The sequence below is a fragment of the Leucopleurus acutus genome (genome assembly GCF_964270905.1).
Source record: "Leucopleurus acutus genome assembly, chromosome: 12".
Taxonomy (NCBI): domain Eukaryota; kingdom Metazoa; phylum Chordata; class Mammalia; order Artiodactyla; family Delphinidae; genus Leucopleurus; species Leucopleurus acutus.
Window position 1 is genome coordinate 26168686 of NC_139154.1, and position 16694 is coordinate 26185379.

General features: G+C 58.2%; 1 protein-coding gene across 1 annotated transcript in view; it reads left to right on the forward strand.

Annotated features, from left to right (window-relative positions):
* The window catches only part of SH3RF3 (SH3 domain containing ring finger 3), a gene marked incomplete at both ends in the record, with an annotated part of 201266 nt that overhangs the window by 133342 nt on the left and 51230 nt on the right, over positions 1–16694 (forward strand). Inside the window, one exon of the mRNA XM_082851248.1 lies at positions 10392–10465. Coding sequence (XP_082707374.1) covers positions 10392–10465 — 74 coding nt within the window. The remainder of the gene's footprint in view (positions 1–10391; positions 10466–16694) is intronic.

Sequence of the window (16694 nt, forward strand, 5' to 3'; positions counted from 1 at the left end):
AGTGAAAGTTGTGACCAGGCTCAGGACTTTAGTGAGCGTCGTCAGAAAGGGTGAGAGTTCAAGGGAAGCAGTTTGCAACCTGGCCGTGGCCCCGTTTCATTCAGCTGTCGGGAGACAGGAAGGGTGGTGCTGAGCGCCTGTGAGTTGAGGGCCAGCCACCAGGGCTGCGAGCGGTAGGCGCCAGCGTAGGTCGGTGGTCATGGGTGGGACCCAGAGGCCAGCCCCGCCCCCTCTGCCCCCACCTCCGGCGCCACCTTCTGGGTCTGCATCCTCAGACTCCAGCTGCCTGCCTCTGGCGGCCCCTCGCGCCCTACGGTAACCCTGCCCTTCACCTGGGTGCTCCTGGAGGTGCCCGTTGCCTCCCAGGAGCTCTGAGCACCTTAGCGTGGCCTGAGGAGCCCTTCAGACTTCGGCCACCACCCTGCCGTCTTTCCAGCGTCTCCACCGGTCTCCCCTGTGCCGTCCGCAGAGATCCTGCACCTGTGCGCCCGTGCTGGCCTGGCTCCCCCTCCCCCCGCGGCTGTTCCTGCCCCTCCCCCCCTCCCCCTTGCGGCACAGACACGCGCCCACGCACACGAAAGGCCTGCGGCCCTCTCGCACCCACTGACCTAATCCTTGGCCTGCAGGGCTTTCCCCTGCATCCATCGTGGACTGTGTTGCTTTTGTCGCTGGTATTCATGGCCTTCTCCCCAACCCCTGGACTTGGAGGTCCTGGGCAGGGACGGGGTGTCGCCCACCCTGTGTGCCGTGGCCTGTCTCCTGACCCCCACCCGGCCGTCTCTCCTCGGGTGGCCATGGGACCCGAGTCAGCCATGCTGCATTCTGAATGGTCTGAGCATGAAACACCGTGGCTCCAGGGATGCCACTTGACGCCCCCCCCGTGATGGCTCCCACGGGCTCAGGGCCCACACCGCCGGCTGCCGAGAGGGCGCAGCTGTGAGGCGGCCAGCTCGCTCCCGCATGCCGCGTGTCCACCACAGGCAGCGGGGCTCCCAGGGGAGCGAGGTCGGGCTGGGCCTCCGATGCCCGCCGTGCTCACACTCGACCCTGATGAATCATTCCTCCCTGCCGTGCGGAGAAGTCCAGGCTCGGCCGAGGTCCTCATGAGCAGCGGAGCACCGCGGTCACCTTGCTGCTGGGCAGGGAGGGTTAGCAGGAGGGACGGGGAAAGAGGCTGTCTAGGCCAGCTCCACCACTCAGGGTCCAGATGTCTGCTTGCTGAGGTCGGGGGTCAAAGGAGGTGATCGCCCACAGCTCAGAGCGACCTGTCATCAGGTGACCCAGGTCGCCCCCCCCACCCCCGCTGCCTGGGAAGCCCCAGGGGGTGCAAGGAGCTCCTGGGCCGGGCAGTGTGGCCGGTTATGCCCTGGAACGGGCAGCCCCAATCCTCCAGGCCTGCTTCCCGCGCACACCGCGCATCTGCCACAGGCGGGGGGCGCTGTGCCCTCACCCCGACACCTGCAGCTGCGTGGGCCAAGCCCGCCTGCCACCTGTTCGGTAGATAGAAGCCTTGCTGGGGCAGAGCCACACATGCTGACTTGCATGTCGTCTGCCCAGCTGTTCTCAGGCCACAACAGTGGGGCTGGTGGTTGTGAAGAGACCACGTGACTCAGGGACGCTAAAATTCTGACCACCCGGCCTTGTGCAGGGACGATGGCCCAGTCCCGGGCGGCAGTGTACCCACCGCCGTGGCAGGGGTGGCATGTGGCCGCCAGTGCACTGGCCCCTACAGGCTCCCGCGTGGGGATGTTCAGTGGCCAAAGCAAGTCCTCCAGCCTGGCTCTGCTCAGTGGGGATGGGGGTGGAGTGGGGTCCAGGGCACCCAGGGGAGCCCAGGTGTTTGGAAACAGCCCACGGCACCATTTCCCTGGAGGCTCCGTGTTGTCTGTAAGCTTTAACTGCTCGACGCAGAGGCCGGCAACCTCGGAGAGCAGAGGTGACCCACGGAAGCCGAAACCGGCGTCTCTGTGCCCGCCGTCCGTGGACGGCCGTGGGTGGGACCTGCACCCAGCAGGCTCTCACCAGACTCGGTGTTTCTCAGCTTCAGAGAGACCACGGCTTACAGGCCAGCTTCAAATAAGCCAACAGAAGCCCTTGAGATCAGAAAGATGTGCTTTAAAATCAGTGAGGAGGGGAGTGTTTGAAATTCAGCAGCGAGAACATCAAAAGGGAGCATTTCTCTAGCGTCTGAGGAGTGAATTGGAAGAGCCCTCCCGGAAGCTCCGGGCGTCTTTCAACGCATCCGCCTGTGTGTGGGGTGGCCTGCAGCCCCTCTCGCCACCTCTTCTTGTGTCGGCCCGGGACAGGCTCTAAGCGGGGAGTGCGGGCACCGACGCGCCGGGCTCCCCGCTGTCAGCCCACCTCCAGGCTCCTGCGCGCACTGCCCGTGGGGAGCCTGGGCTTGTGTTGAGCATTTTCAGAAAGTTACAAAGGTAATTCTGTGCCTTGTCCGGAGCAAAATAAAAAAAAAAGTACCAAGCAAGCACGAGACAACTAAACCGTCTCATCCTTGAGAACGTTGCGCAAGAAGAGCTTTCCCTGCAGACGTGGGCAGTGCTGTCCCGACTTGCTGGCTGCAGGAATGAGAACACTGGCCGCCCGGCCCGGGCTTCTCGTCCACCACGTCAGCTGCCGACCTTGTCTGTTCTGCTGCGACGTTAAGGGCAGGGACTGCTGGGCGCCGGCCATCGCCAGCGGCTGAGGGACGGGCCCCTGGGCCTGGTGAGCTGCCGGTCCCTCCGTCCTCCCTCTCGTTTGGCGAGCTCTTGGCTAAAGGAGCAGCCCGGGCAGATGCAGGAGGACCCTTGTTGGACCCCAGACCCTGGGACCAGCCGGCCCACCAGGCGACAAGGACACCGCTCGGGGCAGGGAGTGCGTGGAACGGCACAGCCGCTGGGAGGTGGGCCTGCTCTGGGAGGAGGCGAGGCCTCCTGTGGGACTCCATGTCTCCTCAGGCCCTGCTGCAGAGGCTCATGGCTCAGGACCCTCCCCACCTCCCCGCTCCCCTCGCCCAGCCCTGCCCCTCCCAGGCCCACCATGTGGACCACGGTATGGGCGCGGCTAGACACCCAGGCCCTGTAGCCGTGGCCCGACCATGGCCACCGCTAGCCTGCGGCCTGGGAGCTCGGCCGAGACGGAAGCTGTGCTCGGACCCTCAGTGCCCGCAGGGGCCCTCCACACGGGGGCTCGGGGACACGTGGATGGACGACAGACACGCTGAATGGGGCTGTGGGCTCTTGAGTCCCACCTCTCCATAGGAGACACCTTCTGTTTGAAGGCGGGAGACGGGTCATTGGGATGTGAACGTCATGCATTTTGTGCAAAGCCAGGGACGATGCTTTCGTCTGTGGACACACATGGAAGTGGGGGGTGGTCTACACTAGCTACTGGCACCTTCCTGTGAACAAAGACCACCAAGCAGGCGGACTCGTGTGTGGGGAAGCAGAGCGAGGAGACCGCCTGTGACTTTTTTTTTTTTTTTTTTCTGCGGTACGCAGGCCTCTCACTGCTGTGGCCTCTCCCGCTGCGGAGCACAGGCTCCGGACGCGCAGGCTCAGCGGCCATGGCTCACGGGCCCAGCCGCTCCGTGGCATGTGGGATCTTCCCGGACCGGGGCACGAACCCGCATCCCCTGCATCGGCAGGCGGACTCTCAACCACTGCGCCGCCTGGGAAGCCCCCCGCCTGTGACTCTTCTTGGTGGAAAAAGGCTCCACCTGTTGGTTCAGAGTCGAACCTCGCGATGCCCGATGGGTGAGAAGTAGCCTGTAACTGCCTTCCCCCAGCCCCCAACACGTTAGCGCTTTGCGATTTTCACCCCTGCACTGAGCAGGTCAGCTCCCCTTCGTGATGACCCGGGGAGGCCTGTCTTGCTTTTGGCACAGCTGTGGCCGTTTGGTCCCCGCTGCTGGCCCCGTGGGACGAGGGCAGAGGCCGGAGGCTTGTCCTCTCACTGCAGACGACACCTCAGGCGGATCGGCCGACTTCTCAGCGTGCTGGACTGCTGCCTTGTGGGCAAGAGCAGCTGGGTGCCAAGAAAACCTTATTTACAGAAGCAGGGACAGCACGGCCAGATGTGACCTCGGAGGAGTCTGTCGACTGCCGAGCAGACCTGGACTCAGAAGCTCAGGGCTGAGTCAGTAGTTTGTGGGCCGGTCGGGCCACCTGAGGTGAGCTTGGCCTCCTGGTGGCCTCTGCCTCAGGTGGCCAGCCAGCTTCCTGGGGCTGACGGACAGAACCAGGGACGTTCCGTCGGCACAGAGCGACCGGCTCCCTCTCCAGGACAGACCGTCTCCTCCAGGTTCCTTGGCCTCCGACCTCGAGCTGCCAGCCCAGGCCCCGCCCACCGTCCTCCCCGCCCAAACCCCTGGCCCTGCAGGCTGTTGGGTTTCTTTTTGGAACCAAGCGAAGAATCAGGCTGTAAGCGTTTTACTCTGAAGTTTTCTTTGGGAAGCACGTTCCTGAGAGCCTGATTTTCACCCCGTGTTATGGAGTGGTAGCGTGTGCTGAATAAAACATGCCCGTTTCACGGCTCCTTTTTAGGGTGATGACAGTGCCTTCTGGACACGTGTTAAAAGTTAAAGTGAGGTGTTTCTTCCTGGGGTCTTGGTCTGTGTCAAGGAAGGTGACTTGGCGCCCCTTTTAGCGGGGGTGCAGCTTGCCAACCCGCAGACCCTTTTCCCTTTTTTTAATCCCAGTGGGAAATAAAAGGCCTGGTTCGCAGCTACTGCTCAGGGGCCCCGGCAAGGGCAGCAGTGGGGCCTCTGGCATCTGCTAACAGCCTGACGGTTTAGAATCAGGGTTCGGGGGCGCTCAGCGTAGACTGTTGTCCAATGCCTGTGGGCTGTTGCTGAACGAGGCCTAAGGGATCACTGGAGTCGCCCACTCCATGGGCTCAGTGACCCCAAGGACTGAGCCACTGGCATCCTCACACTGTTGGTGGCTCCCCCGGGTTGGGCTGTGCTCCACTTCTGGGCTGAGCCCCAGCACGCGTCCATTGCGAGTCAGCTGAAAGGAATTCCACCTCATCACGGTGGACCACCTTCCCACGTCGTCGGGGCCCCGCGTGCATGGGGCTGCGCCAGGCCCGGGGGGAGGGGCGGGGTGTCGCCAGGGTACAGGAAGGGTCTGTCCCCAGGCTGTGGTCCCAGTTATTTCTGTCCAAAAGCAGCTGGAGCCCTCACCTCCCTTCCTTCCTCCCTGCCTGATTCCCTCTCTCCTGCCAAGCCTTCACTAATCCCTTAAGGCCCAGAGCCATTAAAAAGTAAGCCATTAAAAATCAGAGCAGAATCAGCCTCGGGGCCCTCAGCCGGGAGGAAACAGGCCCCAGTCCTGGCGGGAAGCCTGTTCCACCTTGCAGCCAGAGGGCGTGGGGCACGAGACAACCTGGCGCTGCGAACGACCTCAGACAGACTTCCCGTCCCACCCCGTGTGTCCTAGGAGCCGTGCGTTAGGGTGTGGCCGTGCCTCCGGTCAGCGCCGTCCTCCCAGGGCTGGACTGCTACAACTTGGAGCCCCCTGCCACGCCTGGTGCTTGCGAGCCCTGAGAGGAGGCCCCTCTCAGGCCCCTCTCAGGCCCCTCCTGAGAGGAGGCCCCCCCCGTGCCACGATACCCCTGAGGGTCAGCACACAGCTGCCTCCCGGGCTCCTGGAGGGACCGCCATCTCAGCAGCCGCGTCCTGCTCTGCTGGGTCTGTGTCCTCGGCTGTTCACAGCTCAGCTGCCGGCGGGGGACACCCCTCCACCTTCCATCGACAGGAACAGAGATGAAGATGGGACCCGGAGGAGGATGGCTGGCCCCACCGGGGAGTCACAGCCCGGGCTCCCACCACCGGGCACAACGTCCCAAAGGGCCTTCATCTGGGCTCCGCACTGCGCAGGGGGGGAAAAGTCAGAGCCCCGGGCTCAGTGGGTGGAGTTTTAGATGGTCTCCATCTCGACCTTGACCTTGGGAAGAAAGGCTTGTCACAGGTGTGGCCTCCCATGCCCCCGACCCAGCTCTAAGGGAGGGTCTGGCCGTGAGATCCCACTTCCTTGCTCTGTGGCCTTCGTGTGTCGGGTTTCAGCTGAGGGCCAGGCTCCTGTAGGGCAGCCTCGTTGCCCCAGCGCTGGGGGAGCGCCACAGGCCTGCCACAGGCCCGCAACACCTGTCGCGCGGAGTTGACGGGTGGGGGTCTGGAGGCCCACAGCCATGGCCAGCCTCTCCCTCTGCCCTGGAGGCAGGCACCAGCCTCCTCTGCACGTGTTGCCTCCTGTTGAACTACGGCCCGAGTGGCCGGCAGGCAGCAGGGTGCAGAGACCCCTGGCGGGCCACCTTCCAGGCACGGTGGGACTCAGCAGCCCCCAGCCGGGTCATGGGGCTTCCCACGTGGTGCCTTTGGCTGGTTGGCTGTTTCAGGAGAGCTTATTTGGACAGGAGGCCCTTTGACAAGAGCAGGGTCACGGGTCTGGCTCCGTCCAAGCCAGTCGCGTGGGCCCTGCCGGGCGGCTAAGGCCCTTCGGCCCCACTGTGGCCAGCAGTGCCGCGTCTGGTCAGCAGAATGGCCGATCATCAGGGTCCCCTCACGGTCCTCTCCTGTCCCCTCCTGGCCCCCCACAAAGGCAGCTTGTGTAGAATCCAGTAAACATGGGGTCACCTCAGCCATAGCTTGATCTTGAAACAGACCTCAGGTAGTCGAACTCTGTCGTTCTGTGTATCTTACTTTGAAAATGTAGTGGAAAACCACTGCTGATAGTAAAACGCTGGAAAATTTGAACATACAGATTTTTAAAAATACTAACTCAAATCCCAGCTCCCTAAGTAAAAGCATTATTTGTATGTAGATTTCCCCATGTAAATGCACCCATCGTTTTACAGAAACAGGCTAAACCTAGGTGTCCAGTTCCCTCACGCCCTCCCGTTTGCTGTGCTCCCCCAGCCCTCCACACCCACCTGTGCAGGTCCTTCTCCCAGGTCGTGTGGGGCTGTGTCGGTCTGCAGACGGAGTCTCGGGTCAGCCATCTCCTCTATCTGCCGTTTCTTGCAGCCGAATCTTCACCCCTGTGGCTGCAGAAAGAGTGATGCCAGCACTTCCTGAGGGCTTGCTCAGAGCTTTAAATTACTGTGTCTAATATTCCAGCTAACCTAGAAGCTGGGGGCCGCGGTGGCCCCATCTCCTCATCCCTCCAGGGCCTGTGTCTTCACTGCGTGATTTCCAAAGTCTCGGGAACCAGGGATTCATGTTTCGTCTGGTATTCAGGTGTTCGGGTGGAGGGTAAATCCAGTGCCTGTCGCTCGACCGTGGTCGGGGCAGAAGTCCACGGCTCGATGGCATAACCCGTCCAGGGTCGCATGCTGAGAGAGCTGAGGGCACATCAGCCCGGTGCTGACCCCCGAACGTACACGTCCAGTTCGTGCCCCCCCGAGCCCCTGGTCGGCCTCCCCCAGGTCTCGTGCTCCATCCCTTCTCGTGGCATCTCTGTCTAGCCAGTTGCGGAGGCCGGAAACTCGCTTATCCTCTTCCTTCGCGCCCTTCAGCCCCGGAACCCACTAGTCGTGTAGGTAGAGGGGGAGTAACGCCCACCGTGTGCACGTCCTGATCCCCGGAACCTGCGAATACGTTGCCTTCCTTGGCAAGGGACAGGGAACTAGAGACGGAAGACGGTCCTGGGTCCCCTGCGTCAGAGTCAGAGAGAAGCGAGAGGACTGACCGCCTGCCCTGCTGGCTGTGAGGCCGCAGGCCTGTGAACTGGTGACTCCGTGCTGGTTAGGGCCCTGGGCTCGCGGTCACTCGCTGGTGCCTCCCCTGGGGACGAGGTGGTGGGGACGCACACAGCCCCCAGCAGGGGCTGCCGGGCACTGGCCGGCTGGGTGACTGTGAGCCGCGCACCTCCTGCCTTGGGCCTGGGTTCCCTCATTTTGTGAAGTGGTGACAGCAGCACCTGCCTACGGGCGTTTCTGCGAAGTAAATGCGTTATTCCCGGCCAAGTGCTCAGAGCAGAGCCTGGTCCCTGGTGAGCTCTGGGTGGGGGTGGCCGCTGTTATCCCTGCTCTCACCCTCCTTACCCACGGCCTCCTGCGCATCCAGACCCCCTGTCCCTCTCATCACCCTGACCGCCGATCCACGACTGAACGTCCTCGGCAGAGACGTGGGCTGGTGCCCTTCTTACCAGGTGTGTCTTTGGCCTCCAGGTGCCGCCCAGGATCCACAGCTGGATCGGGGGGCTCCCGGGGCTCCCCCTGCCCCTGGTGCTCCAGCCTCTGCTTCCAACCTGCAAAGCTTGCTTTCTCCTCCTTCTCCCTTCACTGGGTGCTCAGGGAGCCCCTCTGGCCACACCCAGCCTCGGCCTCCGTCGTGTGCTCTGCGGCCCTGCTCTTGCCAGGACCCCGTGTCTGTAACGACCTGCCTGACGCCTGTCCCCCCACCCCAAGGAAACCCCCGAGATCGCAGGCCGTGTCTGCGCCCCCAGCCGGGCCTGGGCTCAGGTGGTCGGCGGATGCCGCCTGCCCACTCCTTGTCAGCGAGCAGGGAGGGCCCCTCACTTGCTCGAGGGGAGCCGTGGGCCTGGGTGCTGTCTCCCTGGCTGCGGGGCTGTCCCTTCCTGGGGGCAGGCGTGCCCAGCGAGCAGGAGACCCGGAGTCTCTGGGCAGAAAGGGACGTCCCCGCCTTCCTGGCTCCACAGCTTCCACACGGCAGCCGCAGGGGCAGGTCTGAGGAGCTGGGTCCCTCCCGCAAGTGCAGAAGCTCGGTGCGCGGGAAGGCGCTCGGGACGTCAGTGGCCTGGGGGGGGGGGGGGGGTTCCGTGTGGGTGTCACACATTCTCAGTCTACCAGAAGCTCCGAGTCCCGACGAGGAGAAGCAGTTCTGACGTCTGCCTGAGGGGCTGCTGACGGGCTGTGGTCCCGGGGGACGGGGTTGGGAGGCTGCCTCGGAGACCAGAATCGAGGTTGGAGCTGGTCAGCGATGGGCAAGAATGACCCTCCCCGCACAGCAAGAGGGCCCTGAGGCGGTCGGTCCTGCGTGGGTTGTCCTGCCGCCCCAGGCCTGTTCCAGGTGCTTCTCTGCGATTTGTGCTTCAGTGCTCTTTGTGCCCTGAGGACACACACGTGGTGACAGGTCACCTTCCCCACCTGCCAGGGGCCTGAGGGCTCTGCCCAAGGCTGCTGGGTCCCTGTTCCTCCGGGGTCCCTGTCCTGCCCTTGTGGGAGGCCTCCAGGAGGGGAGGACACCCCAGCTCCCTCAGCTTTGAGGTACCCCTGGGTGTCCCCATCTGGGTTAGTGTCCTGGAGCTGCTGTAACAAAGCAGGTGGCTCAGAGCGGCAGGCAGTGCCTGCTCGGCGCTCTGGAGGCCAGAGGTCCAAAATCAAGCTGTCGGTGGACCGGCTTCTCATGGGGCTGCTGGAGACCCCACCCAGGCCCCTCCAGCATCTGCTGGCCGCCAGCACCCCACCTCCTTGGCTTGCAGATGCGTCGCCCTCATGTCTGCTCGCCACCTTCTCACCTCTGGTGTCTCTGTTCTTTTCTGTCTCGTGGGATGATCTCATCTCAGGATCCTTGCCTCATATTACCCCTGCAAAGACCCCGATTCCAAATAAGGTCACCTTCACAGGCACGAGGGCCATGACTCGTGCACTTTGGGGACCAGAGTTCAACTCGCCAGGCCACCCAGTACTCTGAGCAGAAAGATGGGATGCCACCTGGGGAGGGCAGGGGCGGCACGAGCCAGTGCGTGGTGAGGGGACTCGGGGGACGATGCCCCTGGCAGGCTGGGTCTACGGGGTTCCCTAAGGATAGCCCAGCATCATCTTGCAGCCCAGAGCCCGCTGCTTGGCCCTCACCCAGCTCACCGTGCACCTGACACTTGGCAGGAACCTCCTGCAAGGGGGCCATCCCTCCGTCGTCTCGCAGAGTAGACCCTTGAAGCTTTGCGCGCCTCGGGTCAGGCAGGAGAGGCAGTGCTTTACATCCTGGCACCCTCTAGCTGCCCCCCGTCCACTGTCAAAGGACAGATTTTCTTTAGCTTTCGGGGACACGGTTTCTAAATAAGCTGACATGTTGGAGCATGAAAGGTTTTGTCGGGATTTTCTCGGCCAGACACAGGAGGAATGTATCCGAGTCCTGAGAATGAAGGCCGGCCACCCCACCGCCTCTTTCCGTGATGGACACGGCACCTCACCGTCCGGGCCAGACGCGGGCCGAGCGGTTTCCTGAGCTGCTGCGGGAGGGACGGGGGTCGCTGGCTGCCAGGCCCCCTCTGGACTGAAGGACGGCTACTAAAGCTGGGCAGCGGGACCCGGGCCGTGGAGGCCACAGAGTCAGGCAGCCGAGGGGGCCAGATGCCCAGACTCCACCGCGGATGCTCCGTACCCCTGGAGCCTGTGTCCACTCACTGTCTCCTCTTGTCTGTTTCCAGGACGCCTCGGCCGGATGCACCCCAGTGGCTGAACAGCAGGGCACAGCTCCCAAAGTCCAGCTGCCCCTCAACGTGTGAGCTGCCGTTTATGTTTTTGGGGTCCCAGCCTTCAGCGCCTCCCCCACCCCCGCTAGCGTGTCCACGTGGGGTTTTCTAGCGTGTCACCTGCTTGGTTCTGTGCAGCTCACAGGACTGCTGGCGGGGCCGCCTGGCCAGCAGGCTGGTGGGTTCAACATCACTGTCCCCCCGGCATCCGGTACAAGCGGGGGGCGGGGGGGTGTGTCCAGATATTTGATGACACTTTCACTGGCCACCCAAGAAAGGGCCCCAGAGACCCCTGAGGAGGTGGGCCCCGTGGGGCAGAGGGCAGCCAGAGCGGCCGACATCACCAGCTGCCCAGATGCAGCTCTGTGCCCACTGCCGTCCAGTGCACAGCAGCTGCATGTCATCCCCAAATCGAGCCAGATGAACCGTTGCTGGGAAGTGAGATGCTTGTCTGTTTAGAGAATCTGCTCTTGTTAAATGACAGCTCCTAAAAGACGTGCCGTTTAAAATCGCCATTTAAAGAGTGTTCCGAAGAATCACATTGCTGGCTACTCTGTTGTGTGGCAATGAGTTCAGTTACTTAATGACCATTTAAGGTGGAGAATATGAATTTGGAAACAACGTGGCAAGGTAGGAGGTTCCCAAGGTCCAGTATGGCCAGAGGGACACTTGGAACCTGTGTAGTGGCAGAACAAAATGGATTTCAAGCGAACGATGCCTTTTGAAAATGCAGTTTGCCAGTCTTCAGAAGGATTCCTAGAAGGCGGTTATATCCGCTGGTACAGGTTCACCTTCTTCGAGCCCAGGCCAGACGCTTACCTCTACCTGGCGGCAGACAGGAGTCCCTGAACATCCTGCTGTGACTGGGTGATTGCCGAAACCAGCTAAGTCAAGGACATTGGGACCTACCTATCTTTGCGTAGCTTCCTGAGGGGACGTAGGTTAGTAAGTGGTGTCCCGATGTCTTGAGGCAGAAATTCAGGCCTCACCAACACTGGACAGAGGCACCGTCTTCCAGCTAGCTCTCTGGATGAGTTCCAACGGCCTTCACTCAGACCTGGGGCCGGGGCACCCGGGGAGGGATGGGCAGGGGTCTTGCTCATGAGAACTGGGTGCAGGACTCTTTACCTGAGGAAGCAGGCCTGGTCCATGGGAGACGGTGAGGCCTTACTGTAGTTCCCCAAGTGCAAGGCGGGACAGGAGAGCTCGTGAAGCACGAGGCCCGGGTGTTTCATCTTGGCGTCCCCAGCAAGGTGCCCGGCACGCAGGCTCTCAGTAACTCTTACTTGTTCGGAGAGAGCCGGATCCTCCCCTCCTGGGTGCCGAGGGTCCTGGCAGCAGCCCAGAGCCCCTGCTCTTGTACACCAGGTCAGCCACCCAAGGACGCCACTCTGCCTTGGAGACCCAGTTCCAGGAGTATCACTCCCTGAGAGTCATCAGCACATGCTGGAGGCCTCAGCCACATGCAGACCTTCCACATCACGGAGGGATTTTAAGTTTGGTGCAGAGTTTGGAGGGACTTCTTTCTCCCCCTGCCCCCGCTCTGCCCTGGGGCATGAGGGGGTCAGTGTGGTCCCCAGCCCCCTGCCGACTCCCTCTGCCTCACCTCCAGAGCATGGCCGTCCCTGTTTGGGTGGAGATTTTCATTTGGGTAACAGAAGGGAGTCAGATACATCTTTCAAAGGGTGACAAGCCTTTTGGCAGGAATGTATCTGCCGGTCATGGTGGTCATACATGGACCGTGGCCAGCACGAGCGTACTGGACTACGGCAAGTTAACGCGTGCGTTCTGTGGCCGTATGGTTTGAAGTCAGAGACACCGTACCTCCAGCTTTGTTCTTCTTTCTCAGGATTGCTTTGGCTATTCATGTCCTTTGTGATTCCGTGCAAATTTTAGAATTAGTTGTTCTAGTTCTATGCAAAATGCCATTGAAATTTTGATAGGGATTGCACTGACTCTGTAGATTGCCTTGGAGGGTATGGACATTTTAACGATACTAATTCTTCTAATCCATGAGCACAGAATATCTTTCCATTTTTTGTGTTTTCTTCAGTTTCTTTCATCAATGTCTTATAGGTTTCACTGTTTTCACCTCCTTGGTTAAATTTATTCCTAGATATTTTATTCTTTTTGATGCAGTTGTAAATGAGATTGTTTTCTTCATTTTTCTTTTGGATAGTTTGTTGCTAGATTTCTGTATATTAATTTCATATGCTGCAACTTTATAAAATTCACTGATGAGTTCTAGCAGTTTTTTGGTGGTATCCTCAGGATTTTCTATGTATAATATCATGTCATCTGCAAACAGTGGCAGTTTTACTTCTGCCTTTCCAATGTAGATTCTTTTTCTTTTTCTTGTCAGATTGCTGTGACTAGGACTTCCAGTATTATTTTATTTTTTAGAATTGGGGTATAGTTGCTTTACAATGTTGTGTTAGTTTCTGCTATACAATGAAGTGATTTCAGCTTTATGTATACATATATCCTCTCCCTCTTAGACCTCCCTGCCACCACCACCCCCCGCACCCGCCATGCCACCCATCTAGGTCACCACAGAGCACCAAGCTGAGCTCCCTGCGCTATACAGCAGGTTCCCACCAGCTCTCTGTTTTACACATGGCAGTGCACATATGTCAGTCCCAATCTCCCAGTTCATCCCACCACCCCTCCCTGTGTCCACACGTCCGTTCTCTGTGTCTTCCAGTATTATGTTGAATAAAAGTGGCAAGAGTGGACATCCTTGTCTTGTTCCTGATCCTGGAGGAATTGCTTTCAGCTTTTCACTGTGGAGAATGATGTTAGACGTGGGCTTATCATATATGGCTCTTACTATGTTGAGATATGTTCCCTCTGTATCCATTTTGTTGACAGTTTTTTGTCATAAGGGGATGTTGAATTTTGTCAAACGTGTTTTGAGTATCTATTGAGACGATCATGTGGTTTTTATTCTTCAGTTTGTTAATATGGTGTATCACATTGGTTGATTTGCAGATGTTAAACCATCCTTGCATCCCTGGAGTAAATCCTCTTGGTCACAGTGTATGATCCTTTTAATGTATCAATATTTTTGAATTCGATTTGCTAATATTTTGTTGAAGATTTTTGCATCTATGTTTGTCAAGGATATTGGCCTGTAATTTTCTATTTTTGTGGTGTCCTTATCTGGATTCGTTATCAGAGTAATGTTGACCTTGTAAAATGAGTTTGTTTACCCTCCTCTTTAATTTTTTGGAAGAGTTTGAAAAGGATAGGTATTAAATCTTCTTTGAATATTTTGTGGAATTCATCAGTGAAGCCCTCTGGTCCTGGACTTTCGTTTCTTGGGAGAATTTTGATTACTAATTTATTCTCCTTACTAGTAATCAGTCTATTCAGATTTTCTATTTCTTCATGATTCAGTCTTGGAAGATTATACGTTTTTAGAAATTTTTCCATTTCTTCCAGGTTGTTGTTGGCGTATAATTGTTCTCAGCAGTCTCTTATGATCCTTTCTATTTCTTTGGTGTCAGTTGTAACTTCTTTTTTCATTTCTGATTTTATTGGTTTGGGCCAGTTCTCATTTTTTCTTGATAAGCCTAGTTAAAAGTTTGAGAATTTTGTTTATCTTTTCAAAGAACCAGCTCTTAGTTTCATTGATCATTTCTATTGGTTTTTTTTTTAGTCTCTATTTCATCTATTTCTGCTCTGATGTTTATTATTTCCTTTCTCCTACTAACATTGGACTTTGTTTTTTCTTCTTTTCTCTAGTTCCTTTAAGTATAAGGTTGGATTATTTATTTGAGATTTTTCTTGCTTCCTGAGGTAGGCTCATATCACTATAAATTTCCCTCTTAGAACTGCTTTTGCAGTGATCCATAGATTTTGGATCATTGTGGTTCTATTTTCATTTGTTTCTACGTATTTTTAAATTTCTCCTTTGATTTTGTCAATGGTCCATTCATGTTTAATTTCCATGTTTTTGTGGTTTTCCCCAATTTTTCTTTTGATTGATTTCTGGTTTCACACGATTGTGGTCAGAGAAGATGCATGATATGATTTCTACCTTCTTAAATTTATTGAGACCTGTTTTGTAAACTGGTGTGATTAATCCTGGAGAATGTTCCATGTATGCTTGAGAAGAGCGTGTTTTCTGCTGCTTTTGGATGGAATGTTCTGTATGTGTCCATTAAGTCCATTCTCCTCCTGAGTTCGGTGAGCGTCGTTTTGACCGTTACTTTTAACCCTTTATCAGGTAGATTGCTTATCTCCATTTTGTTTAGTTCTTTTTCTGAGGTTTCATCTTGTTTTTTCAATTGGAACATATTCTTCTGCCTCCTCGTTTTGCCTGACTCTCTCTGTGTTTGCCTCTATGTATTAGGTAAATCAGCTCCTTCAGCTCCCAGTCTTGAAGGGGTGGCCTTATTAGGAGATGTCGTGTGGGCCCAGAGGTGCAATCCTGCCTGGCCACCAGAGTCAAGCACTCGAGGGTCCCCTGTGTGGGCTGTGTGCAGCCTCCCGTTGTGGGGGTGCTGCAGCTACTGCTGAGGCATGCTGGTGGGTGGGGCTGGCCTCCGAACGTCCGTGGGCCCAGCCGCAGCAGCTGCTGGGAACTGGTGGGCAGGGCTATTGCTCAGCTGGCCGTGAGGCCTAGCCAAAGTGCAGGGTGGGCGGTGCTTCATCAGGGCATGCCCACTGACACTAACAGGTTAGATGGAGCATTCCAAAATTGCGCCCACCAGCCGGCATTAGCAAGGTAGCCTGAGATCACGGATACGGCTCCCGCCAGAGACTCAGTTCCCAGGGAGCAGCCCACTTGGTTCCCGCCTCTCTGGCAGCTGCTTCAGCGTCAGTAAGTGGGCTGTGAGCTGTTCAGTCTGGTATTCTTGCACTGGTTTTTAGGTCGAGTGAGTCTGCACGTTCAACTCCACTGAGAGCGGCTTTTCCACTCCCTGTGCTTCTGTAGTCCTCCTGGGTATTCTCTGTTGGTTTTCAAAGCCGGGTGTTTTGGGGGCTGGTCTCTCTGAGCGGGATCTAGGGTTGGGGGCTGCGTGTGGAGCTTGAATCCCTCACTCCTCAGGGAAGAGGCCCGTCCCCTGTGGTCCCTCCTGACTGGATTGCGGTAGCTGGGGAGGGGTTTTCCTGGGCAAGTCCGTCTCTCTGCTTCCCCTGCCCGTCTCCACGCTGTCCTTCTACCATTCGTGGTGGAGGCTCTGTTCAGCCAGTGTTCAGGTCCCTTTTCGAGGAGGTGGTCCCACATGTGGCTGTGGACTTGCTGTGTCCGTGCGAAGAGGCGAGCTCGGGAACTTCCTGTGCTGAACCCCCTCCTCAGCTGATCCTGCCGACTGAGAGCCAGCGAGCGGCACATGTCGCGCTGACCTGAGCCCATGCGGCCCTGGCAGCTAGAAGAGCAGGGGCAGACTCTTCCCAGGAGGAATGGAAAAGAACCTTCCTTACTCCAGAAGAGACGAGCAGGCCTCATATGGAGGTGGCAGGGTGTGAAGTTAATGACGGCATTAAAGTTCTTTCATCGCTGCTTGACTAGAGCCTGTAGACAATTAACAGCAAGTGAAGATCCTACGTAGGGAAGAGCAAGTAATACGGTGAGCTGGCAGCTCTTCCCACGGTGCCAGGCTCGGTGCTCACGGCCTCCACTGCCGGCTGAGGGCGCCGGGAAGGGGCCTGACACTCCCCCCGCCTCACACAGGGCTGCGTCTGCCTGGAGGAAGGGTCGCCTCCTCGATGGGCCCGAGAGCCCCCTGCCGGCCACCGGGCTGTGGGGAAGAGGCGCTGGGATCCAGACGCTCCCACTCCCGTCTGAAATCAGTACCAACCTTGTGTGTGAACGCACAGAGGCGAATCCCGGGCCTGCTCTGCACGTGACGTGGGACCCCCTGCGTCCTCCGTGGAGGCCTGTGCTGAGCTCAAGGCCTTTGGAAGGAGTGGAAAGGGAGCGTGGGGCGCCGGGAACCATGCGGCTGCTGCCTGGTTCCCGCATTTCACCCAGGCCCGGCTGGGGCCCCAGGTTCCGTGAGGATCAGGGATCATCCTCCAGCTTTCCCAGGATGGCAGCACACAGTGCTGGTGGGTGCGGCTGAAGGCGTGGGGTGGGAAGGGGTGCAAAGGATGCACCCTACCCTGTGGCCGCACTCGGACCTGGACGGAGTGACCCGGCGCACGGCAGGGACCGCAGAGCTGCAGGCGTCGGGGGCTGGGAGCCGGCTGGTCCCTCCGGGGCGTTTTCTTGAGTCACAACAGGGGAAGCAGATGCCACGTTCCCTG